Source organism: Martes martes (genome assembly GCF_963455335.1).
Source record: "Martes martes genome assembly, chromosome: 5".
NCBI classification, from domain to species: Eukaryota; Metazoa; Chordata; class Mammalia; order Carnivora; family Mustelidae; genus Martes; species Martes martes.
This window is the reverse complement of record NC_137892.1, coordinates 118,974,294-119,002,076: the sequence shown is the minus strand read 5'-3', so window position 1 is coordinate 119,002,076 and position 27,783 is coordinate 118,974,294. Positions and strand designations below refer to the sequence as shown.

Sequence of the window (27,783 nt, the reverse complement as noted above, 5' to 3'; positions counted from 1 at the left end):
CCACACAGAAAGGTCTTCATTATCGTTCCAAATTCCTGTTGCCAAGTGTGAACCGCCTTATATAAAGGAAGCCATGTCATCTGTGGCCCCTGGCCTGCTGTGGGAGAGGTTTGCAGGACTCCAGGAGGAGCGTGTCACCACAGTTCACTAAGTGTATAAATCCTGTGAGATTGGTTTGCTCAGAAATCTTTGCTGGTGGTAGCTCTGGGTGTGGGGGCAGGTGTGGAAGCTGTGGCTTTATTCTTCCTCTTAACCGATAATGCAGTGGCACCTATTAACACAAGAACAGTTTCCTGATAAAAACTATATTGCCGGGGATTAGAAACTCCCTCCTTGTTCAGACCACTTTCCTTTGCCAAGTGATAGGATCAGACTCTCGTGAGGACCCTGACTTCCCAATAGCCTATTTCTCAACTCCTGGAAAGCCTACACTTTGTTAATGGCTAGAGTGGAAGTCTTAAGCCCCTGAAACTGTTCTTCTTGAGCTCAGAGTGAACAAACACCACTTTTTAGCTTGTTTGCCCAAATGAAGGTTGGACATCACCCCATTGTCCTAACTCTGGGTAGGGTTGTGGTGCGGGGCATGGCATGTTCAGTGAGAGAAGATTGCTTAAAGCTGAGGAACAGCCGAGAAGCAATGCCACACTGTGTTCCTTTCCTTCCTTTTCTCACCTGGGGTTGTCGGCCATCATGTCACTTGTCTGGACTCTTTCTAGCTCCTTCTCTCTGTTTTTAAAAAATTTCATTCTATCTTCCTGTTGCCAGTTTTCCTCTATACTGAGAATGTTTCTTCTCTGTTCTTTATTGGTTCAGACCCAAGTCATCTGCTTCACTCAGTGGTCAAGAATGTTGGGAATAGGGTCTGCTCATAACTTGGACCTTGTAATGACAGACATGAACTCCGAGAGTTGGACCTGACCTTTAGAGGTTTGTGGCATCACTTCTGTTGTGGACAAAGAGGATGCACACAGCAGGTCACAAACTGGAAGTCTGAACCACTAGGCACTGTTTGGGGTCACAAAGCGTTTTTTTTTTTTTTTTTAATTAATTACAAAAAAAAGTTCTGAGGTATTATGTACAAATATAGATAATCTAGAAGGAGCTGAAAAAGGGTGTCCATGGTCTGGTGTCCCACAACTTGACACTTAGTACAATCTGAGGAGTTCCTGTTTCTTTGAGAGGGTATGTGTCCACGCTATTTACTAACCACATCTTCTGATCTCTAGGTGTTTATAATAATAGTCTCTCAATAGGTTTTGCTGTCTGAACCACAGAAGATAGAAAGTGATTTGAATGACCCTTATTTTTTTTTCAATACTTTGAAGGGTGATGCATAAAGTACCATTCTAAATACGTAGGCAAGAAAGCAAGGCGTTTTGACCTTATTCTCTTAGAGGGGACTGTTGAGATGGGTAGATATCTGCTCAGCAAAATGCAGTAGGACAGCATGCCTAGAGCACAGGTTTCAAAGTCAAGTATACTTTGGAGTAATCACATCATAGGATTGTATGTGGGATTTCCAATTTAACATGTGACAGAAATCAGAATGGTCACTGCTTCTGGGGATGGGATTAATTAGGAAAGGGCATGAAATAACTTTCTAGGGTTATGGAAACAGTGCCTGCCTTGGTTGAATATTATTTACACAGATGTACAGATTTGTGAAACTTGACCTGACTAGTTAATATCTGTGTATTTCACTGGAACTCAGTTATAGCTCAGTAGACCTGTGTGTGTGTGTGTGTGTGTGTGTGTGTGTGTGTGTGTGTACATGGATGGAGGCATGCAAGGCGCTTAGCCAAATACATAATAGCTTCACCATTATTGTTTGCATGTTTGTTTCTGGACACCTTGATTTAAAAAAAAATAATAACATGGCTAAAAATGAGATGAACAGCATTTCCTTTCAGACCACAGATGTCTTTGCAAGTATTCGAGAGCACAGCTAAAGATCCTTGCCAAACACAATTGTCAAGGAAGAATCTACTGGATCAATGCTAATTTTATGCAACTATCAAATCGCTATAAAAGGATGTGCCTCATTTGTTGTAGCTGTTTTTCATGATGCTGTGAAAGTTTACGGGTTTCAGAGACTTAGGAGAGATGGCTTATTACCTGGGAAAACCGCCTGTACTTAGGGAATGTGTACCCTGCCTGAAATACAGTAGTTGCTGTAGTATTTGTAGAATTGATGAATTGCCTATTTTTTTAATGAATTTTGTTAAAATGAATATCCATGTTGAGAAAATCAAGCTCAGACCGTTACCAAGAACATGTTTTGAATGAGTCCTCATGCATTTCTGACCAAGTGTACACATGGGTGTGGAAACCTTACTTCTTACAAGAAGTAAGATACTTGGTCTTTAAGCCAGACACCCCAGCTTTGAAGTCTGGCTGTCTTTAACACGCTGAGTGAATCCGAGTTGGTGATTTAACCTCTCTGTTTCTCAGTTGCCTCCGTTGTAAAATGGGGATAATAATAGTACCTACCTCAGAATGATAAGACTGTGAGGATTAAGGAAGTTCAGTAAAGTATGTCGAACAGTGTCTGGCACATGGTAGCCATTACACAAAGGTTGGTCATCAGTGTAGCGTCCTGTCTTTGTGCTGGCGAACCGATGGCTGTGTTGTGATGTGCCTCTGGTTGCTGTTCAAAAGGTGTGTGCCTGGTGGTTGATGATGGTGACGTCGAACAGTTGAAAGCCTGAAGCCTGGAATTTGTGGGGAACATGTGGTTATGTCTTGGGCCAGCCTTGGCCTTGTTCCTGACTTACCTTGTGATTTTCCTGAATCTGGTTTTGTCATCTGTTAAATAATGATTTGGGTTTCCTATTGCCTGTGTTCCCTTCATGCTTGGGTCTCATTGTCTGGTCTTAAGTGTTTGAGTCCTGGTCATTATTATTTTATTATATAGCTTGGTCCCCAAGGCACAGAAGAGCTAGAGTGGGCTCGACTGGGATTGTCATTATCTGCTTCTGGTCAGAGTCATCACAGGCATTGGAGGGTTGGCCTTGTACAATACAGCTGTAAAAGGATTGTCGCTCCTGTAAAGAAAGCTGTCCATCGGGGAGGCCATGGTGGATGCACGTAGCTTCGTTTGCATGTGCAAATGACATCATTAAAACTGCGGTCAGGTATTTGAAATTATTTGTCCTCTTTAAGGGTGTTCAGTTCCACATTCCCTTCTAGTCCTCAACCTGCCACATCAAGAACTACATTGAGCCAAACTTCAGGGACCCCTAAGGTTCCTTCAAGTCCGCACTGACACTACCTTCTCCATGAGGTTAACCTTTCCAGGCTTTTAAAAATTGAACTTGCTCTGCTCCCTGCTCCATCCCTGGACAGCTGATCCCACTTTTCCTGTCTTTTTTTTTGGGGGGGGGGTCCTTTATCCATCATATTCATCCCCGGTAATCTGAGTATAATATACTTTGGCTTTCATGTTTATCTGTCTCTCCCATCGCTGCCTCCTACCACTGCTGTGAGATGAGGCATCCGTGTTTGAGCTCATTGATGTATTCCAATTGCCCAGAACAGTCCCATGGGAGCAGCTGAAGGAAAACACATATTTTTCCAGTGGTGCCATCACTTACGCCATTTTCAGTGCACGCCATGCTAAGTACACATAGATGGTAATTCTAAACTCTTTGGGTTACATTCAGGGAAAGGCAGGTCTTTGCCACATTTCATGCTCAATGGGAAGAAAACTGGACCTCAGTTTGAGTCAAGACCTTAGCCAACTTATTAATTAGAGCTGTCCTTGAGGACTTTCCTTTACTCTTCAGTACCTTAGCATCTTAATTTATGACATAGCTTTAATAATATTCACTTCCCAGAGTGTTGTCAGAAATGTATGAGCTCATACATCTAATGATGCCTAGTACAAATATGTGTGTGTGTTTCAAAAATATATTTCCATCTACAGCTATCTCAGCGGACACTTCAGACTTCTAAATGTCAGGGACAGTGAGAATGGTCATAATTATACTGAAATATCTTCCAGTTCACCAGAAATAAATATTTTGAATTTAAATATAAGGCATATCATACTTTGGAGGAGAACTCTGTTAATATCTATAAGAAACAGTACCCCTCCCCCACCACCCCCACATCATAGCCTGGCCAAGCAATTTGATTTCTCAGGACTTCTCTGAGAGGAGTATTGGGACATATAGGAAACATGTATGCACCATTCCTGGGGCTTTAAATAGCATTCATTTACAGGAGACTTAACACTTAATCACTATGCCCCATCTTTCCCCTGAATTCCAGACTCCTTTCAAAGTGCCTTTGGGATACCACCCCCATGGATTTTTCTGTACATTTCAGAAGCAACTTAACTCAACAATGGTTTCTCTCTCTTTCCCCTCCACATACTCCATTTGCCTCCTGCCCATGAGCCTTTTATGCCCCATTGTTCCCCATCATGATGGGAATGGTACCATCCTTCACCCAGTTGCACACAACAGACCCTTAGCATTCCCCAACTGCTCTCCTTTTCCTGCCCTCATTTTTTGTCTCTGTTGCAGTGAATCCATTAGGTCTACTTTCCAGATAGACTTGAAATACAGTACTAGCTTGCCAACTTCTCTTTCACCACTGCCCTGGTCTGGGCTCCTGTCCCCCTGACCCTGGGTGATAGCAGTAGTCACAGGTGTCTGGTTTCTCCACCTGCATTATCATCCAAGGAGTCTGTCCCTTACAGACCAGCTGGAGTGATTGCAACATGAAGATCAGATCTTCTTCCTCTGATGCCTCGGTTTTCTGATAGTTACTATCACAATCTGTATCCTGGTTCAGGGTTTCACTGTGGTTTGTAAGACCCGGTGTGCATCCCTTCTGCCTGCACTCACAAGCTGGTTGTCAGACACTTTCCCCCTTCTTTGCTCTGGGGTCTAGCCACCTTGTCCCTCACACTTGCCCAGTAAAATCCCACCTCTGGGCCTTTGCACTTGCTTATATTGTTTCCTCTGACCAGAGTGCTTCCCCCAGATGTCCTTATGATGTACTTTCTTACTCGTTGATGCTTTCTCACAAATCTCTCAACTACAGAGTTTTCCCTGACCATCCTAGAAACAGGAGCCCCCCCACTCATTGTTTGCCCCCTTCTCCTGCTTTCCTTTATTCCTTGCAAAGACTTTTTCCTGAGGCTAAGTTTAAAATTACATATTTGTTTATTTTTCTCTTTATTGTTGCCTCCACTAGACTGGAAGGTCCAAGAAGCAGGGCATCTTTTTACTGCTAATGTCTAGTGCCTGATAATGATTTATTTGTTAAAATAAGCCTTGGAAACAAAAAATTATTGGAAGCAACCTCAATGTTCATAATTAAGGAGTTGGCTAAATTAAATATCCTGCATCTATATAATTTAAAACTGTTTGAATTTTAAAAAATACAAATTTCTCTGTTTTCACGGGACTATCACTTAGCTGTATTAAGTGGGCCGAGTTAGATTCAGAACAATAAAGAGCATTAAATTTGCCCTTCTTTGTGAAGAAAAGAAATATTTAAATGTGTGTATACATATTTAATGTCCATATTGAATGAAGCCTGTCTATGTGTTGAACATTGCTATAAAGATTTTAAAAAGCTGCTAATAGCTGATTCTCTGGAGGGAAGCTTAAAGTGTGAAAGCAAAACTTTCTTGAGGGGCACATGGGTAGTTCAGTCAATTAAGCATCCAACGGTTGGTTTCAGCTCAGGTCAGGATCTCAGGGTCAGGAAATCGAGCCCCACACTGGGCTCCACACTCAGTGGGGAGTCTGCTTGAGAGTCTCTCTCTCCCTCTCCTTCCGTACCCCCCTCAAGCACACACTCTCAGTCTCTCTCTCTCTCAAACAAGTAAGTCTTTAAAAACATTTTTTCTTGACTTTATACTCTTTAGCCTTTTTAAATATATGCACTTGTCTGCTTTTTTTTTTTTCAGTAAAAATTGTTCAACACTTCCTCCAATTCTTAGAAAACTGAAATATGGAACACATAACTTTTAAATTAATCCACAAATGTCCTTAAAAAGAAGCTGCCATTCTCAGTTCTTAGACCATTTCATACATACAAGCATTTACTCTCATGGATGAATTTTACCAGAAAAAAGTGTTGATTATTATATCACAACTAAAAGAGATGAGTTTGTTACAATTGTCTAGATTGTGCCAAATATTAACAAACCAAGACTAATGTGTTGTATGGATGACTGAATGAAAACAACCCTGGAAAGCAGATAGTTTTAAATCAGAGACCTCAAAATTAACATGGCTAATGGAAAACTATTTATGTGCCAAGATAGTCCGAAATGACTGTGATTCCTCCCAGACTCCAGATATGTGATGCAGCTGTGGGGGAATTTGTGCCTATTTCCATAAATTGGTTATAACCATATATAGTTATGTGATTTGTGTTTACTTGTAAATGTGCTGGAAATATGAACACACAGCATCATAAGCCACAAACCCTGGCTCACTTGATTTGTATTATTTATTTCTGAAGAAGATGATAGAATTATTATTATGGGCCATTTTAATTCATTCCTCCTTATCATAACCTACAAGGTGAGGTGGAGTGGGGCCACAAACTTTCTTCAAACTGGTCCCTACTCTGTCCCCTGAGCTCACTAGTGCCCACCTCACCAGCCATCCTGCTTAATTGAAGCAGGCCCTTCAGTTCAGAATGCTTGCTATGTCCTCTGCTGAAAAACATGTTCTACATCTGGCTCTCATCTTTATCATCACTTTGTCAGAATGGCCTCCTGTGCCCAGAGTGGGTACCCTCCATGCTCTACTGTGGAACCCTCTTCAGTTTCTTTCCAAGTACCTTACTTAGTTATAATGGCTTAATCTGTTTACTTGAGTATGTTCCATCTTTCCTGTGAAAATACAGCTTGAAGAAGACAGAAAAGCAATCCTACTCATTCTTTTGAAGACCTTCGTATCCCTAGGATCTGCTGTGGTACTTGGCACATAGTAGGTGATCAAAAATATTCTTTTCTTTGTTGAAAATATAGACTGCGATTGGGGATTTCCTCAAAGGCCAGGTCTGTCTTCTGCCATGTTTCTTCCCTCTCATGTGTAACTTTTACAGAGTTGTGCTCATTGGCCCTCCCATAAATTCCCTTATGGAACAAGGTATCTATAAAGCCTGGGCAGAAGAGCCTAGCAAGCATTAGTAAAACGCATGTCAATGCCTCCTTGTTCTCTACTCTACCTTATTAGTAGAGCAGATCATGGTCCACAGAATTTTATAGGTCTAAGAGAAAAATCATCAGGAAACTTGATGGCATTATATGTGTCTTTAAAAAGGTTGTAGATTATTTTTTAATCATCTCTCAAAACAGAATGCAATCCCCCATAGCAGGTGGATAATGTAGATTTTGTAACCATTCTCTAGGTATCTCTTTTACTGGGGCAGGGGGAGAAGAGGAAAACACGTGTTCTTCTCCTGGAGAAGAAGCCTGTTGAAATGAAAACACTGAATACCGGCAAAGCAAGGGCTTACATCAGTATTAGCCTGGACTCCTTACTCAGCCTCACACAGTTTGCCAGCTTTGTGAGTTTCTGCCCCAGTCTCTTCCATCTTTTTTAGATCAACTGATAAAATGTAAGAACGGGGGCAATATAGGATTGTCTAGCAGCTGTTTGGTACCAATTAGATTTAGGAAGGAAGTCAGCGGGGTGTAGAATGTATGACTGCTTGAGTACAATCAGGCAAGCTTCTGTGTTAAGACGTCAAAGCTTGTCAAAGAAGTGGGACTTAGCACTGAGGCTTAGTGTTGGCGAGCCTAAGCTGAACATAAAATTCAGCTTCCTTAATTAGAGGAGAAGTCGCTACTGGGTTCAGGGACCAGTTAGGCTGGGCCTGGCTTGAGGATCTTGTGAGCACTTCACCACGAACATGGGGTTTGTACAAATCCTCCAGCGGTGCCCTTGACTGATGTTGGGCATTTGTGAGGCCATTCAGCAGTGTCCTAGGCATCAGAAAGTCCCTAAGGTATGGGTGGTGGCTGCAGTGGCCAAAGTGAAACAGAGCCACATACTCCAAGAAAAGGTTGTTCACAAGTCCAGGTCATTAAGACAAATACTGCCCTTGAGACGGACACATTAAATTAGTATCAGGCCTTGATTCTGTAATGTTACATGATCCCAGATAAGAACATTTGATTGTGTGGGACCATGAGGTTACAGCTCTCATGCTTTAGTAATATGCCCATCCAAAATGTCCTTCTTTGGAAACTCAACATCTATTATAATATAATAAAATATATATTATAATAATTAATGATCAATAATAATATATAAACAAACAAAATGATAAATTATATGATATATTATTATTTATTTTAATATTTATAATATATAATATATAATAGCAACATCTATTATATTTAGATTATATATTATATGTAATCTACGTAATTAACCCATGACTATATTTGGTTATTACGGCATTGCCTTGACTATCTGTAGTTCTTCCCTATCTAATGGCAAAAACAACAAAAAACAACAGGAAGTTCTGTTTTTGTTTTCTGGAAAATATAACTCTGTTGCGTTTTGTGTTCAAGAAATAGATTATCTGTGTCAACTGGCTATGTTTATGAAGAAGTGAACACTGAAAATAGCCCCATAAAGGAATGGACTCATGCTTTGGATTTAAGCCTACTTTACATCAGTATAATCATATGTGCATTTGGAAAGGGAGTCAACTTGTGTAAATTTTTATTCTTTTACTTGTGACCTTACAGCTTTTTGTTCTTGGAGGAGTCTTGGCTTGATTTTTACTCATTCATCAAATAACTATGCATGTATATACATGCGCACATATAATTTCATGTAATTACACACATAAACGCACCCTTGTGTAGGTGCTACTGTAGTTCAAAGAATATTTATTTATTTATTTATTTTTGAGATTTTATTTATTTGTGTGTGAGAGAGAGACAGCAAGCCAGCACAAGTAGGGGAAGCAGCAGGCAGAGGGAGAGGCAGGCTCCCTGCTGAACATGGAAAGTGCTGGACTCAATCAGTCCCAGGACCCTGGAATCATGAGCTGAGCTGAAGGCAGAAGCTTAACAGCTGAGCCTTTGGCGCCCTGGTTCAAAGAACTTTTAAATACTTAAAAGCATTTAGGATATTTTCAGAGGGATGACCTATATCATTGTAAAACATGTTGTAGAACAGTAAAGAAGTTCCAAAGACTGATGGAAAGTACTAGTCTTAGGATTCCCAAGATGAGAGTGTAAAGTTGCAGAGGGAGGAACTCCTTTGTAAAATTCACATGCCTAGTGCACCCCAACCTCAGAAGGTAAGTTGAGATTTCTTTTTCATGACAGAGAATATCTCTGCACGTTTAAAAACTAAGACACCAAAGTTTGCAAAAGGCGTAATATTCAATATAATGCTGAAAGAGGACAGTAGAAATGAAAATTCCAGGGTAGGAGCATAGTGAAAAGTGAAGAACGGCAGAGTTAAAAAAATGTGTGTGTGTGTGTGTGTGTGTGTGTGTGTATGTACAATATATATGTGTGTGTGTATAGACATGGGAGGAAAATGGGTGATCTCATGAGAAACAATGCAAGTAGAGGCAAAGACTGGGCCAGCAATGGATCTCTATGTTGGATCTAAATTCATGCTCTCAAAGCATGGTCTCTGGGCCACAAGTCTCAGAATCAATTTTAGTGCATGTTAAAAACACAGGTTCCTGGGATGCATAAACTTACTGAATTAGAATTTCTTGGTATGGGGCCAAGGAATGTGCATTTAATCAATTTCTGCAAGGTGTTCTTACCTACTCAAAAGTATGAAAATCACTCCCAGTGAAAGACAGATAATAGTACCACCCACTGTGCTCAGCTGGGGAGGGCAGGTATCTCATGGTGGTGTCACGCTGAGGTCTTGCCATATGCCAGGGGTCCTTTGTGGGCAGGAATGGAGGAGGATCCAGGTTTTGTGATGCCCGAAGCCTAGTTTGTTGGGCTGTTTTAAGGGAGGAAGAAAAAAACCTAAAAAATTAGCAATACAAACAAATTAAAAACGTGAATATACTTAGAATGAGAAAGGAAATTAAATTATTGATTTTTAAAAGGCTTATCATGCAATCTAGAAAAATAATATTGTGAATAATTGACATACTTTTTCTACACTTTTTTGGTTGCATAGCCTTTGATCACTTCTTCATATGACAGCTGTTTGGCACTATCACTTTCTTGTACAGACAATAGATCATTGTCTCTTACGGCAATTTCAACAGAACTGAGGTTTTGTTTTTGTTGTTTTTTTTTTTAGTTGCTGGTTGTGATGTATAAAACATGCAACTTTACATACAGAATATAAACACAGTGTGCATAACCTGTACACATAAAAATTCCGACTCTATTTTCCGTGATTCCCATTTAAAAAATGGGGTGGAGCATTTATCATGTTATATGCTGAATTGGATATATTCTTGTCAGGAGAGAATTTGTTTTGACTAGGTGTCAGAATTGAATCCTACTTAAAATTTTACATATCCGATGATTGAAAAAAAAATCCACCTAGCTTCTGGCTTTTGCACTACCCACGTATTTCTGGTGCTGGCCATTATAGGACACATTTACATCATATTGTGCACTTTGGTCCTGTACCTTCACAACAGTCAGCTTGGTGAGTTGACACCAAAGATGGAGGAAGAATTTCTGGAAGACATTCCTACACTAGGAGGGCTAGATATAAGGTACCTCTACAAGGAAGTTTCTGAAAATGATACAAATATTTACTACTGTACCCAAACCATAGGAATCCCCAGTTTGCCTTAGCTGGAGCTCCTAAATTAATGGAAATCCTCCAAAGACACCCAACAAAAAGGGAGTTTGAAAGGTACAAGGTCTTAACTAGTTGCAATTAATAAAAATGGATGATACTGTTAATGCATTACTAGGGCGCCTCCCAGAGTCATGAAAGGGGCCTGGCCGTGAGAGGACCTTAAACTTCAGCTTCATTCCCTGGAGGGTTTTCTACTGGGGAGGATCAAAAAGAAACACAGAGTGGAGATTATCTTTCTTCTTATGTTTTTATCATCTCAACATGTTTCAGTTTTGCCTTGAAAAATTAATGTACTCAGCATATCTAAATTTTCCTTTTCTATGCAGCATAATTAACAGACCTCTCCATTTCCTTACGTTTGGTTGGCATAGCTTCCTCTTGGTACCATTTGTACAAAAATTGCTCTCTCCCTTCCCTGTTCTTTCTTTTGTCCCTTCCCTTCTGAGTGGCACACTGGTGCATTTTTGTTTTATGTGGCTCATTAAAGTAGACAGTTGGTATGGTGGAGACTCTAGAGCCCTTGTGACAGGCAGAACAGCTACTACACATGCACAAGGGATCTGAGTTCTAATTCCATTTCAGCTTTTAATTTGTTGCCTGATGTGAAAGAGAACTACTTCCCCTTCCTGGCTCAAGCACCTCAGCTAGTCAGTAAACATGGTAGGCAAAATCTGTGGTTCCTAGGAGTCCCAAGTTCTCTTCTAACCCCTCAGAAAGCTCTGCTTTTTTTTTTTTTTTTTTTTTTTTTTTGCTTTATTATATTCTAGAATTTGTTTCAAGCTTTTTGTCTTGAAATGGTCATACTATTAAAAAACAGATCAAAGGCTTTTTTTTTTTTTTTAAAGAAGTAATAGTCCCAAATGCTTGGCTTAACCTGAAGAAAATTTTCTTTTGACAATTCTAATTCCATTGTAGAGCTCAGAATTTGAATTTGTGTTTGCCAGTTTATCTTGGAGCCTGATGCATAGTCAGGGTTGAAAGACATTGTTCTAGACCAGTGGTATGTGACCTTGCCTATACTTTAAGATTGCACGGGGCCCTTTAAAAATGCTGGTGCTTGGGTCCTACCTATGGGACTATTATTGAAATGACCTGAGCATGTAGGTTTTTAAAGTCTCCATGGCTGTCTCTGATGTACATCCAGCATTGAGAAACCCTAACAGAGGTAATTGCATTCTGTCAATATCTAATATCTGATTTTTGCAAGAAAAAAATCAGATGTGATACCCGTATTCCCAGTCTCTTGTAAATATTTACTGAACATGTCATTTCCACTTTATAGCTAAATTATGTAATTCCTGCACTGGTTGGGGCAAATGTCAAAGAAAAAGCAGCTGGAGTGATGCCAATACCTCTAGCTTCTCTACCCCGTTTTGTGAAGAATTTCTCACTGGTTGTCATTCCTGTAAGAGTCCAATACTGTTATTCTTGCCCTTTCCCTACCACAAACCCCATTTCCACGTGCAAGTGGGTCAGCTCTAGTCTTAAATCAGCACATTCATAAAATTAGTTGGTTGGAAATAAAAGACCTTGCAGATAAGATTTTAAGATTCTTTGCCCATTTCCTTAACTTACAGAATATGTTTTAATGGAAAAGAAAGGCCTAATTTCCTTCAAATTTAGGAGACTTTCTTACCCCTTCTAATTGATCTTGATGTGTTTAAAAAAAAAAAAAGAGCGATGACTTTATTGTGTTGCCATGTTGTTACAACAGAGCCCCAAACTACAAAATTCTGAGGAGCTGAGTTGTGAAATGGAGGTTCTCCTGTAACAGGAAGTTTACTGCTTGCTTGGGAACCCAGTGCTTTGGGAGCCTAGAGTGAAAATGTGCAGGGATACTGAAAATGAATTCTCCCATGGTGTTTGGCTTAAACTTCTATATACCCCCAGACAGCAGAAGCTCTTACAGTAGACAGGACATCATTCATTCGCTCCTCATTTATGCATTTGTTTTTTCACTCATTCATGCTATACACATATATTTAAATAAATATTCATGTAGGACCTGATTTTGGCACTAGAGTAGTGTCTAGAATAAGACAGATGTCATACAGGACTTCATTGAGAATTTCCATTGACCATAAATAAAAATGTACTGGGTTTTTTCAGTGGAATTCCATGGATATCCAAAGGCCTTGGGTTCTTAAGGGGATTTTAGATTTTATGTGTACATTTTAATGATTATCTAAAAACTATAAAGTAATCACATTCCAACCCATCTGAAAGATGACCTAGTAACCAAGGATGTGATGTTAGGAACCCATATTAAGTTTGTCACCATGGTCACTTTGGTACCACATAGGACACACTTATTTGATATATTTTTTTAAAAGATTTTATTTATTTACTTGACAGACAGAGATCACAAGTAGGCAGAGATGCAGGCAGAGAGAGAGGAGGAAGCAGGCTCCCTGCCGAGCAGAGAGCCCGATGTGGGGCTCAATCCCAGGACTCTGGGATCATGACCTGAGCCAAAGGCAGAGGCTTTAACCCACTGAGCCACCCAGGCACCCTTAATTGATATATATTTTTTAAGATTTTTGTTTATTTAAGAGGAAAAGTGAGTGGGAGGGAGAGAGAGGGAGAGAGAATCTCAAGCAGACGCTGTGCTGAGCCCAGAGCCCCATGCAGGGCTCAGTCTCAGGACACTGAGATCAGGACCTGAGCCAAAACCAAGAGTCAGTTGCTTAAATGACTGAGCCACCCAGGCGGCCCACAAATTTAATTGCTGTTGACTAAGATGAAAATAAATAGAAGGAAGCTTCATTCTTAGGGAATGCAGTATGTTTACAAGAGAGCCAAATGAAGTAAAGATCTCTGAATAAAGGTTGTGCAGATATTTGCATGGAAAAAAAGCAGTCGGGACTGTGTTGTCACGTGGCTCATGGCAGAGTAGGGATGATCTACTCTGAGGATGCTGTGCTAAAGCCCTGGGTACCACATGATGCCACTTAATTTCAGGAAATCATCATCCTTTGTGGGACTCTGTTACTGTCCATTTTGAATGGTACACATTAGTAGCTTTGTTTGTATTTAATTTTAAAACTTGTTTCGCTTTTAGAGTTTTATGGAAGTGATAAATTTACTTTGATTTGTGTTGACACCTAATTAGTAGTGCTAGTATAAAGATCATTTTGTCAACAGCAGGGATTAGGGGAAGCTTCCTTACTTTAAGGGGGATTAGTCTATTACTTAATATTGACAAATATTTTTCTAACTTATCTCCCTGTACTATAATCATTGCTTAACGAGTTCATTCCTCCCATTAGCCTGCAAGCTCCTGGAAGGCATATCCACATCTTCCTTGACTTTGAGCCTCCTTTATGTTTATTAATTAAATGAGCTGATTGAAAATAATAAGTCATTTGATTGACCACAACTCCCCTCATATCAAAGTCAGCACGTACTGAGGTTTCTGTCAAGGGAGGCATTTAAGCACAGGCTATCACTTGAAGACTCCTGAGTCCAGTGAGGCTTACTCTGTGCCCATCAACATCCCTTTGAATTCTAGAGTAGGGGGAAGATGAAAATTGTTATGTTTTCCCCTGCCTTTCCGGCAGTACAGAATGATTGCATTTAAGATCATTTTACCCCCCAAATAAATGCCTGAAGAGTACTTATCATACCAGCACGATGAACTCCTGGAGCTCATTTATTTTCTCAGACAAATTCCCAATTTTACCCTCCGGATTTGGGTAGGTGGTTGAGTGTCTCCCTCACAAGGAGGTTGGAATTCTAGGAGTTGTTTGGAAAATGGCTTCCTAGGGGTCCTGTTCCTCCCATGGTGTGTGTGCCCGTGGATGTCTCAGTACACATCACGAGAGGTGGCTGCATAAAGTGAAAGACTTACACAGCATCCACAGGAGCCACTTTTGTCCAGAGGAGACGGATTTTTGGAGTTGTCAGGAGGGTGGAAACGTACAGACAGCAGCCCGCCATATCTCTTCATCAGCTGATTTTTTTTTCTTTTCTTTTTTTTTTTTTCTTCCCCTCTCAGCAGTTTAATGTGAGTGCCTCTCTCTCGCCTCGTTTATTTCAGATGCCTCAGGAACAGTACACACACCACCGGAGCACCATGCCCAGCTCCGAGGGGCCACAGGTATACAAGGTGGGCATTTATGGCTGGCGGAAAAGATGCCTGTACTTCTTCGTCCTGCTCCTGATGATTTTAATACTGGTGAACTTGGCCATGACCATCTGGATTCTCAAAGTCATGAACTTCACAATTGTAAGTAAAAACACACGTTTCTTTAGCCCTTCTCAGGGGAAGGGAAAGTGTGGAGCAAGAAGGAATGTGGAAAAGTGGTGGTAGTAGGATTCAAATATCTTGCAAGCCTGGCATTTGGTTAAAAAATATTTCTGTTCAGATTACATGTGGGGGTCTGCCTCTTTCTAATCTCTTTCCCTCAGTGACTGGGAATCCAAGTTAGAGGCATTTCCCTCCTTTACATCTCTTGGATGCTTTCCCTCCATTTTGATAACTGTGATTCTGTATCCTGTAGTTTCCAAGCCTTTTGAATAAATCATGCAGGAAGAAATATGGGCCAAATTCAAAGTACTAAGTTTTCCCAAATTTTGGGAGGGAGTATAAAAGGGTTTTTGAGGTAGAGGGTAGCAATATCTGAGCAGAATAAGGCTTTGTGGGTTATCTAAGAGTCGTAACTCCCTGTACATACCCGGTAGCTCACTGCTGTGGTTAATTGAGATTCTCCTTGGGTTTTAAAAGGCCAGTTTTCTTTGCCACTGCCTGAGTAGGATGGAAATGAGGGGAGGGTAGCTATGCTTCACTTTTTAAAAAAATTTTTTTTAAGAATTTGTGTTTATGCTTCTTTGAAGAAATTCTTGTTATTGGTGGTTAGGGGCACTATGCATATTGAACATTTACTTGTTAAAGTTCAAATGAAAAGAAAATTCTGGGAATATGATTTCTGGAGTTATTCTGAGGTTCCCACCCCCCATCCCTGGATTGCCTGGAGATTCTGGCAGTCTAAGTACTTTCACTTTGAGTGAACGCATAGTGGGTAGTAACTTGCTGCCCTGAGATGGCTTTCATTTCTTGTGATGTCAGAAGGAAACAATTAGGTTGCCAATAAAAATATCCCATTTGATAAAGAAATCTGACCATAATGCAATTAACAGGAAGGTTTTTCATGTGAAAATCCCCAATAGGATAGTGGATTTTGCCTTTTCTGGATTGTAAAGTTCATCTTTATCCTTAAGCCAATCTGCGTGGTCGTACTTCCCTGCCTTCGCGGGGGCGATGTCTTCTGCTTTGGCTCTTTCCTCCATCTTCGTGATGTTCCGTAGCTGCCTGGTAAAACCTTTGATCCTCCTGTAGCCCCGTTTATCTATTTCTTATTTTCTCCTCACCCTGGAGAATAATTTTTACCTCTGTTTCGCAGACAAACTTTGAGAAGACCTATGGCTTTAAGACGTGTCTGGAGTCCATCTGGTACTAAATCCAAGGGACCATAATTGCCCTCTGTTGATGTGCATGTTCTGGGATATTTTTATCTATTTATTATTTTTTAAAGATTTGTTTATTTTAGAGGGAGTGTGCATGAGTAGGGGGAGGGCCCGAGGGAGCAGGAGAGAGAGAAGCCTCAGGGAGACTCCCTGCTGAGCACAGAGCCCTACACTGGACTTGATCCCAGGACTCCAGAGACCATGACCTGTAGCCGAAATCAAGAGCTGACCGCTTAACCAGTTGAGCCACCCAAGCACCTGTGATGTTCTTATTTTATGTGTCATGAACTTATAAGTGGAAAGCTTTTGTTCTACAGTATTAATTAAGAGAAAATTGAAGCTAGGGCAGTAGAATGGAGAATAAAAACGTAAAAGACATTTAAAAGATGGTGTTGGTATTCCTCAACTAGGTTGTAGGAGATGAAGGATTGGAAGAAATTCTGGAGCATTACCAGATTCTGGCTGGTGAGAGAATTGGGTGGTAGAGTCCAAAAAGCAAGGTAGAATTTATTACTTTCCCATCGGAACTTAGCTGGAACTCATGTCCCCCCTATAGCTTTTCTCTGTGCTATTTGGGCTAGTTCTCTGACTTTTTTTTTTTTTTTTAACCTAGTCTGATGTGAAGTTAACTTCTAGAACCTGAAAGATTTGGGGGTGAGCATGGTGGGGATTATGAGCTCTAATCTTGAAAACTGTGATACCGTACAACTATGGCTTCTAGAGAGTGTTTTATCTGGCAAGCTTAATAGTGAGAGGTATATGTAAATGTATACTGAGTGACAATTCACTCTGATTGTATGTGAGCTTGGGGAGCAATATGACAGTAAGGTAATAATCTATTTGAAATAGGCTATTTCCTGTAGTTAACTGAATTGATTGCCAAAGTTGGGAGTTCTTAAAGCAGTACCAAACCAAGTACTTACTGAGGTGAGAATAATGCCATTATTAGCCATAATTGGTGCTTTATAATCGTAATGCATTTGAGCAAATAGAGCTGAAGTGTCAGAAAATTGATCTTTCCCTGCAAGTTAAAAGCATATTTTTCCATCAATCACAGTATAAAACATATTCTTTTAGAATTATAATTCTATTCCACAAATAGTAATTTACTGACAGTGAAGCTCTTGAGAAAGAATGAAGTATTAACCAATTTTATATTGGAGTATGTTGGGTGAAACAGCAAGGAAATCAATGGGATCACAGTTAAGCATTTTATGCGGGAATTTTAAAATATTGTCAACAGAAAAGAGATTTTTTTTAACCTCTGGAATATTTAATAATTTGCAATTTGGGAAAGTTCAAAGTATAATCAAGCCCTCTGAGTAATGATGAACCAAGAGAATGATGTCATATGAAAGTACTTGGGAGGAGGACTTGGCAACTTATCCAAGATCGGATATCCAGAATTTTACATTGTGGTCAGGCTTGTGTTCTGCGCCATCCCCAAGGATATATGCTGGAAGAGCCTTTCCATTAGAGCAATCTGGAAGAATATCCCAACCCAGTTTTCTTGGTCCCAGAGGTAAATCAGAAGACAAATGATTTTGCTCTCCTGTGCTCCTCACAGAATATTCTGGTGTTTGTTACAAGGCAGGGAGAGCAAGATGACACTTCAGTTCTCAATTTTCCCATACATGGAGGAGTGTGTGGTTTTCCTGTACTGTGAACCCTTTTAATTCAAACTATCCTGGTTAATCACACACTGTGCTGTATGAGGGGACTACTATTTACTGAGTTTTGTCTGTTAGTTTATTCTATTAGTCACAGTGCTTGACCCTTAAAATATCTCTCATTTAATTTTCACAACTTTATAAATTAGGTATTGTCTCCATTTTAATAAAAAACAATGTTCAGAGAAGTTAAGCGATGTGCTGAAGGACACACAGGTAAAAGATAAAAGAGGTAAACAAAATAAATAAACAAAATAAATAAAATAGGTAGTGTTTGACTTCTAAAGTAAATAAAAGAGGTAGTGTTTGTTTCAAAACCCAACCCTCTCCACCACACTGTACTCCTCCCCCTAATTGCTACAATTATCCAGCTCTTCAATAAAGCCGTACAGCTGCCACAAGTCTCACTGTCCTTGTGGCCCACCATCTCTCATCTGATCACACATGTCCCTTCTGTCTGAAATAGCCATTGACTTTTTCTTCATAGAGTAGTTTCCCCATAGTTATGAATGTTCAGTCCTCATGTCATTTCTCTTTGCACTGTACTTGTTGACCGTCTCCCTCCATGGTCTCAGCCTTCTGTCTTATCCCTTTGTTGTGTTCCTGTAAACATTGAACATAAACGTCGTAATAATTTATATGTCATGGGGAGACATGGAGACTCAGTGAGTTAATGTGTGTTGAGCATTTCTGGCAGCCTCTGACCCACAGGAAGACTTGATGTTGGCAACAGGAAGTCATGAGAGACCCAACACCAACCGTAGCGTGGTGGTTACCCTTAACCAGAATCTGGAGATGGATGCTTTAGACATAGATCTGGCTTCTGCTGCTTATTTTGTCAAGTCCCTCAGCCCCTCTGTGCTGTGGTTCCCTGGGAATAATAGCAGAGCCTGCCTATCATAGGGTTGTTTTGAAGAATACATGAGGGGATGAGTATAAACTATTCAGAATGGAGCTCGGCACCTAGTAATAGGTAAGTTATGTTAGTGTTTGCTATCATCATCGCCATTGTAACTTTTCGAAAGCTTGTTTTGTGCCAGGCACTAGGCTGCTGCCATTTATATTATTACTGAATCCTTATGCAAGTAGGTAATATTATGGTACCAACTGGACAAGGATGGGGAGAAGCTCAATAACTTGTTTTGTGATCACATAGCTTTAGGGTGGCAGAGTAAAGGTTTGAATCCAAGCAGTCTGGCTCTGGAACCTGGTCTCTTAGCCATTGTGATATATTGTGGGGCTGCACAAAAAGTCCTAGCATGGGAAGGCAGGGAGTGCTGGCTGGCTTCGTTGGTGGAGTGTGTGACTCTTGATCTCAAGGTTGTGAGTTCAAGCCCCATGTTCAGCGTAGAGCTTACTTAAAAAAGAAAGAAAAAGAAAAAAGAAAAAAAAATCCTAGCATTAATGTCAAGGGACGGGATGCCTACCTGGCCATGAACTACATCACCTTTTTTCTCTGAGACTCAGGATAGAAATGAACATTAAACTAGGTGTCCTTAAGACTGTAAGGTAGCTTCCTGTTGGCACACTATGATTTTATATTTGGGGCTTTGCCTTGACCATGTGTGATCTCACTCCATAGAAGGCGGCTGCTGCTGCCAACACATTCTAGCAACCCAGTCCAAATAATGTGGCCTCAAAGTCCTCCCCACATAACTCCATTTTGATCATCTACAATATCATTTAGCACAAGTGGTTATTGAGTGATAAGATTTAAAAAGCTTGGGAATTATCAGTAGATGTCATGATCTCTTAGCACAGTGGAGTGTGAAGTCATTCACTGTTATCCAAGAGAGAAGCTTAGGAGTCCCCCTCATCAGACACCCTCATTTTGCAGACGATGGACTCAAAGTGGGTAGGGAGGTTGCCTGACCCAGCTGTGTCACCATAACCATGCCAGGAACTTCTCAGGAGCAGGGCTCATGCTCTATTTATCTTTGTGTCCCTAACCCAGTGCCAGTATACAGTAGGCTTCCAATATGTGCTTGCCAATTAAAAATTGCCTTTGTGAAGATCACATTCATAAGATACTGAATGCCCAGTACCCAGTCAATGCAGGTCACATGATAAGTCTTCCATAAATTATAGTGTTCAATATACCTCACTTAATAAATAACTTTGGTTCCTCTTTCCATTCATTAAAATTATAAAAGTCAAACCATTTTCTCTGTGGTTACACAAGAAATGAATTTCTGTTTGTTTAATAAAAACCTTAATGATTTTCCTCTATAGTCCTCATAAAAGCCCTGTGAGGTAGGCACCACCATTGCCCTTATTTTACAGGTAGGGAAGTAGAAGCTCCAAGAAGTATGGTAACTTGCCCAAGGTCATGCCGTCAGTGAGTGATGAAGCTGGGATTGGGTCACAGGGAGTCTGGCTCTAGAGCCCATGCTTTTAATCAGTACACTATGCTGCCCATTTTCCAAGTGCTATTTTTCATGAAGACAAATTGAATTTGTTCAGTGCAATGTCTAAAACATGATTTATTTACCCTAAAGTAAGATAAAGATCCACTGAGGGTCAGAGGAAGGCATTCTAATACTTGTAAATTGGACACATTGTAAAACAGTAAAAGCCAGAGAGAACGGACAGTGTGTTCCATAACTCAGAACACTGACATTCATCTGTTTGAAGAAGGCTCAAGGAGCTTCGACCCAGTCAAACTGACTCAAGTGGAGGGGAGTGAGGATACACGTGCCCTGGGAAGGGGAGAGGAGTCTCACCGGCACGTGGGAGCCCGTCACAGCGGAGGGACCGAGGGCACTGGCAGGAACCGAGTCTGCTGTGGGGATGTCCACCCTCTGGTTGACCCGGACTGCATGGCATCATGCCCTGAGACATTTGCTTCTGTTTGCAGGCCGGATTCCTTCTGCTTTTGTTGTTCCTTCCACTAACTCCCTGTATTAATTCAGGTTTTCTGCTTCTTCTCCACTTTTTCTGCACTTCGTCACTTTTCTGCTACTTTGCCATGTATTTATCTGTCCTTGACCTTCCGTGTATAGTGATCTTCCTCTCTAGCTCCCCCTCTACCTGCCCCCATCTCTTGTTCCCCAAGTGACATCCCAGAGAAGGAACTGCATTGGCCTGGATGTTGCACATCATGCAGTAACCTGTTTGCATGCCTAGAGGCTGAGGAAGACGCCCCACCAGCTCTCGGCTGCAGGACAAAGCCACGGTCCTCAGGATCCGGCTCCTTGAGCAGCCTGGCCAGGTCTTCCCTCCCATTAGGTCAGAAATACACTTGAAAATCGTATCTACATTTGATCTTCTATAAACACTATCTTTTTAAAGCTTTTTCCCTTTCTTCTCATTTATTCTTGAAGCCTTTCCAGATTAACCTGATGGACTCCCTCTTCTCTGTTCTGCCGTACCTGCTGTCAGGCAGGGGTGGGGTGGGGGGTTGGCGAGGACATTCAATATTGCATGCATTTATTTTCCTGGCCCTCTTCCTTGCTAGGCTGCAAGCTCCAGAGACAGGGACCTTGAACCATTTCATATTTGAATCCACAAGTTTAAACACCTTGCCTAGCACGTAGTATTTAGAATGTTTATTGAATAAATGAATGGGAAAGAAAAATCATGAATAGCCCGTCACTTTAAATTAAAACGTGTAAAGATGGGTTAATAGAGCTTTATATAGCCCTTAAAATGAACTATTAGTTCATTTATTAAGGTAGACAGATCATAAATGAGATGAGTACTGGAATTTGATTATGAAAAGGTATTTTTAATACAGACACTCCCTTCTGTGTATCAACTACCTGCTACATTTTAATTACATGAGAAGAGAAGGGCAATAATGGAGTGTCAAACAGAATTGAAGTAGGAGGTGTCATCCTAGTTAATATACAGATTTGCTCAGCAAATGAAAGGAAATGATATTATTGGCTTTAGTTAGACTTTTCATTTAACACTGTTAATATATTGTGTGTGTGAGAAGCATTCACTTCAGCTCCTCGACTGAGAACATCACGCTTGTGACCCTCAGTGCTTTGACTCTTGTCACTTTCTATCCATTAGCTCAAATTCTTCAACCTGAAAAACTGTCAAGATGTTATTTTTTTTTAAGACTACATGAAAGTTGTAATGCAGAAAAAAACAAAAGACAAAAGTTCATTCTGTTCCATGATCAGCCCTGGGATATGGCTCTGCAAGGTCCTGTTTGCTTAGAAGCCTACTGGGTTTTGTACCTTTATAAGAATGAGAATCTTCAAGGATGATTTTAATCATTGTAACCTCTGCAAAATGCTGTGAACCAAGCTTGTTACAAATGTATACAATTTATCGGCCATATTTGCTTCAATTCAGTCCATATTTCTTAAGCACACTATTTGTGCAGGACACCATGCTGTTTGGACAGTGAAGATTATAATAGGAAAATCCTTTATTTTAATAGATCATAATTTACTAGAAAGTAAAAAGAAAAGAAAAAGCATGTGTGTGATATTAATCCATTCCCAAAATGGATTAATCCATTTTGGGAATGGATTAATCCACTCCCAAAATGACATATATTTTAAGGGAGCATCAAAGAAGGAATCCGCTAAAGCTAAAAGGCACTGGCAGATTTCTTGAGTCTTAAAGGATGGGTGAGGCCTTTTTGAGTCATGTTTAAAGTAGAGAAAGCACCGTGTTTGTAGCCTGGTTGTAGTGTGTTCAGCTTGGTTGGGAAGCCCCAGACACTAGGGTTCTGATATTGAGAACTCAGTGGGGAAGGAGAAGTGTGGAAGCTGACACCAAGAAAGTCAAATCGAACACAAATCATAGACACACCCTTGAGAGGTCAGACTGAGAAACTTAAGCTCTAATTATTAACAAATGACTTGTGCGGTGTTAGCCTATTATATGGATAATATCTGTGATTTTTGCCACTTGTTATTGTTTTCATGTACTCAAAATTCCTTTTCAATGATTGTAGAACTGAGAACAATAAGGACTGTCAGCAAGGTCTCGGGAAACATCTTTCTCTTCGTACATCACACATAGCTGCTCATAGGTGGAATTTGAGATCTTATAGGTCATAAGGCTGTTCTTCAGGTCTGTTACTCAGAACTCTGAATGACTCTCAAAATCAGAAGTTCTGACCAGATCTTGGAGCTCTGTTCGCTCGCACTGAGGCATGAAGCCATTGTAGGAGAGAAGTTCTGAATCCCAAGGGGGCATGTTACCACAGAGAGCTTGCGGATCCACCCTTCCACAGCAGGCAGGGGTTGTTCCGACCATAGGGGGAAAAAAAACCCACAGTAAATATGAGGAGGTTTCAGGTCATTTGAGTTGCCTGAGCATCATTAGTTAGGGTTTCTAAGTTTAGAGTGGCTTTGTAAATACATTATCTAGAAGTGCACTAGTATGAAATTAAAGTGAAATAATATTAAAAATTCAGTTCCTCAGTCACACGAGCTACCTCACAGATAGTCAACAGCTCCTCTCCTCGGGAGACCACATAGACAACATCTCCATCACAGCAGGGAGTTCTCTGTTATAAACATGACCAGAACCTGCTAACCTACCTTTTGGTTGGGTCTTGGTGTGTACACGCAGACCTTTGAACAAAAAAGTTTTTCACTTCTCTCCATACAGTCATTTTTGTGTTTTCTTTCTAGGACAAAAATTGTCCTAGACAATTTTTAGGACCTGGGGCCATGGGATTAAGGTAGAAAAACAAAAAGCAAACAAAACTCCATTTATTAGGAGGATGAGAAGAAAGTTTCTCATAATCTCATGAGCAGGTGGCCCCAAATAACTGGTTATAATGGCTTGTTCCTTTTCCACACATGTGTTCTCTGTCCCCTCTTCCTTTCAGTACTCCTCACTGGAAAGGTAGTGTGACAGTGACAAGTTTTTCATCTTGCCTATAAGAAGCAAGGTGGTCCTTTTTTGGACACACAGCTCTATTAATGGGGGAGGGTCAGGGACCATTTCTGAGCCTTATCTTCTCAATCTGTAAAAAATATGCAGTTTGGACCAGATGAAATACAAGGTCGTCCCTCCAGAGCTTAAATAGTTTCTCTAATTACTGTATCCTCCCATACTCCTTGACTCAGGATGAGAGAGATTGAATCATTTTTTTCCTCTTGAAGTGTGTGTGTGTGTGTGTGTGTTCACACTGTATTTAGATAAAAATCAATGATGCTATGTGCCAGGAAATATATCTCATGTGCCATTTAAAAATGTTAAAATCTTAATCTGTTCAATTATTTAATGAGTAATTGGTCTCATTATCTATTATTACCCAACAAAGTACCCCCAAAACCTAACAGCTTGATGTAACAGCAGTAATTAATTTTGTTCAGGAATCTCTAGTTTGGGTGAGACTCAGTGGGAATGGGTTCTCTCTGCTCCCTGATGTTGAGCCCCCAAGTTGGGAAGACTTGGACTGGGGTTGGCTCAACAGGTAAGGCTGGAATCATCTAGATGCACATTTACTTACATATATGGGCACATCTTGGAAATGGGACCTCAGCAAGCCAGGCATGTGGCCCACCATCTCAGCTAATTGGGCTTCTTTTCCACATGGCAGCTAGGTTCCGGAATGTGTGTTTCCCTTACACATGGTGGGAGTGCATAATTGTGCTCCAACCTAGACTCAGGAGTCAGGCAACATCACTTTTTATTTAGTCTGTTGGTGAAGGCAGACACAAAATCCTTCTAGATCAAGAAAAGGGCACATGGACTCTACCTCTACATGAGGGACTTGAAGGTTCTAGAAAAGCATGTAGGATGGGAGATTGTAATGGGTTGAATGGTGGCTCCCCAAAACATATGTCCTTGGCTTAATCCCTGGAACCAGTGAATGTCACCGTATGTGGCCTTATCTAAAATAAGGATCTCGAATATGAGAAGATCATCTTGGATTACCTAGTCAGGCCCTAAATCCAGTGATCATTGTCGGAATAAGAGTCAGGCGGAGTAAGAGTTGATGGAGAGAAGACAGCAGGCAGTCCGGCAGTGCGGCTGCAGAGGCAGAGAGACAGCTGCTGCCAGCACAGGGGATGTCAGGTAGATTCTGGAAGATGAAAAAATCAAAGAAAGTACTCTCCTCTAGAGCATCCGGAAGGAAGGGCATCCCTCCTGACACCCTGATTTCAGACTTCGAGCTTCCAGAACTGTGAGAGAATAATTTTTTTAACCCATCCGTTTTATGGTAATTTGCAATGACAGTCACAGGAAACCAGACCAGAGATGGCGTTGGGACCCTCTTTGGGAAGTAGTTTGCCGCAGCCCTATCAACACCACCTGCTAAGAGCCATGCGAACCCTGCACCCTGTATGGAGCACAGTGGGAAGTGCCTGCTGTGTTAGCTCTTTAGTTTCTCACGAGGAAAGGAGGTGTGTCCTCCCCTTTGAGGAGGTGCTGGGGGGGTGAAGCACAGACTGCTTGCTTAACCTGCCTGACTCCCCCAGCTGCTAAGTGGCAGGGCCAGTATACAGATCCTGGTGTGTCTAACTTCAAAATTTGGCTTTCAGCTTTCTTTAGAGATGTTTACTGTCAAAAAAAAAAAAAATACACATGTCGTTAGCTAGTAATATATTTAATTGCATCGTGTCCAATGGCCATGATGGTTAGTGTGTAGCTAAGAGTAAGGAGGAATGGGCACTTTGAAACTGTTTTAGTAGGGGAGGCTGGGTGGCTCAGTCTGCTAAATGGCCAACTCTTGATTTTGGCTCAGGTCATGATTTTGGGCTCGTGAGATCGAACCCCATATTAGGCTCCAGGCTGAGCATGGAGTCTGCTTAAGATTCTCTCTCTCCCCCGCTGACCACAAACCCCCCCCCCCCTTGCTTTCTCCCTCTCGCTCTCAAAAAACAAACAGACCAAAAACTACTTCACTACTGGATCAGCCATTGACCACTCAAGCAATTTTATCCCCATGAGTATTTTAAGGCGTCAGACTAACTGCATAACTGGTTCTTGTGTTCTAAGAATCCTGGTTTGTTTGCTTTTTGAGTTACTTTTTTGCCTTCACTAAGCCATATGTAAATAATCTAACCACTGTTGCTTTGATAAATTAGGAGTTAAAGACTAGAAATGAATTCCTTGGTAGGAACATAGCCCTTCTCTTTCACAGAGAAACCTTCTAGCTGGAATGCTTATGTAAAGAAAATTATGCTTTTTGACCAGGTTTTAATTATCAGCCAAATTAATTAAATGGAGGAGTCTTTAGTATCTCTTAAAACTTACTTTTCTAATAGTAGCTACTCTGTTTATTGCTTTTTAAATTTTTAAAATTTTATTTTTTAAAATTTACTGTTTATTTGAGAAAGAGACAGACTGAGAGCACAAGGATAGGGAGCAGCAGGGTAGAGTGACTCTTTGCTGAGCAGGAAGCCTGATGCAGGGCTGAATCCCGGGATCCCAGGAACATGACATGAGCTGAAGGCAGATGCTTAAGTGACTGAGACACCCAGGCATTCCATATTGCATTTTTTAAAAGATTTTATTTATTTATTTATTTATTTAATAAATTTTATTTATTTATTTATTTAGAGAGAGAGATCACAAGTAGGCAGAGAGGCAAGCAGAGAGAGAGGGGGAAGCAGGCTCCCCATTGAGCAGAGAGCCCGATTTGGGGCTCGATCCCAAGACCCTGAAATCATGACCTGAGCTGAGGGCAGAGGCTTAACCCACTGAGCCACCCAGGCACCCAGGTGCCCTCCATATTACATTTTTAAAAAGATTTATTTTATTTATTATTTATTTTTATTTATTTATTTATTTATTTTATATATAGAGAAAGCATGCATGAGAGGTGGGGAGGAGGCAGAGGGAGAGCCCAATGTGGGGCTTGATCCCAGGTCCTGAACCAAAGTCCAGTGTCAAATGCTTAAACTACTGAGCACCCAGGTGCTTCTTTGGGTTTACTGTTAAAGAAGGAGTAAGTGAGTAGAATTTGGGAGCGGTGTAAGCCCTTTTTAGTGTAAAATATGTGAGTCATTATATAGCCATTTAGCAAGTACTTGCTATGACCAGACATTGTGAAGGCCTCTGGTGTGTGATTGCCTTCTCAAAAAACTAACAGTGGTAAAAACAAACAAACAAACAAACAAACAAACTAACAGTGGTAAGATCCATGGAATTGTTATCCTTACCATGTTGGCATAATCATCATTTTATTTCAACAGGCATTTTTAGGTGCCCGCTATACTCCAAAGGACACAGTAAAGGAAACCATCTCCATTCTATCCTTGTAGCATCCTTACTCTTGTAAAAGTTCTTCACACCTTTGGAAGCCTGTTCACACCTGTTGTGTTATGTGATTCTTTAAAAAAGGGAGAGACATGGCAGGGATCATTTAATTTTACCCTTTTGACTGAAGGGGCTGCCCAGGCTCTGAGATCTGTGTAAGGTCTCATGTCTAGTAAGTGCTGTAGTCAACCTCCCAACTTGAGAATGCATAAGAATGAACAATGAGCTGTAGAACTCAACCACAGTTGCCTTTTCCGGATTGAGGCAAGTTATGCAGCCGTTGTTTATGGGATATATGGAAAAAGACTCAGCACATTCTTGTTCCTTAGCTGGCCATTAAATTTGGGTTGGTCAGTATCAGGGAGTTTGGGCCATTAATGCGTGAGACTGTGATCAGCCACGTTAAGTAAGCATGTTTTCCCTCTCTGGCAAATCTCTTAATTCCAAGGTAAAAGGGGGGAAGTGTGTCCCTAAAACCCAAGGAAAGAGGAAAGTGATCATTTGGGTCACTTAGTCGTTCAGTGGGTTAAACTGGCTTTCTGCCATACATAGCTGGTTGCTATCTCAGAAATGAGTGCTTTACAGTTCACATAAGGAATTTCAGATTTTCTCCATTGAAACCTGCACTGCAGTTTGACAAGGAGGATTTCATGAGAGCGGGGATAATTTGT

The 27,783-nt window shown here is 40.8% G+C and overlaps 1 protein-coding gene across 1 annotated transcript in view; it reads left to right on the top strand.

Moving 5' to 3' along the window:
• The window catches only part of SGCD (sarcoglycan delta), a 390,751-nt gene that overhangs the window by 5,309 nt on the left and 357,659 nt on the right, over positions 1-27,783 (top strand). Inside the window, exon 2 of the mRNA XM_080804544.1 lies at positions 14,830-15,018. Coding sequence (XP_080660670.1) covers positions 14,830-15,018 — 189 coding nt within the window. The remainder of the gene's footprint in view (positions 1-14,829; positions 15,019-27,783) is intronic.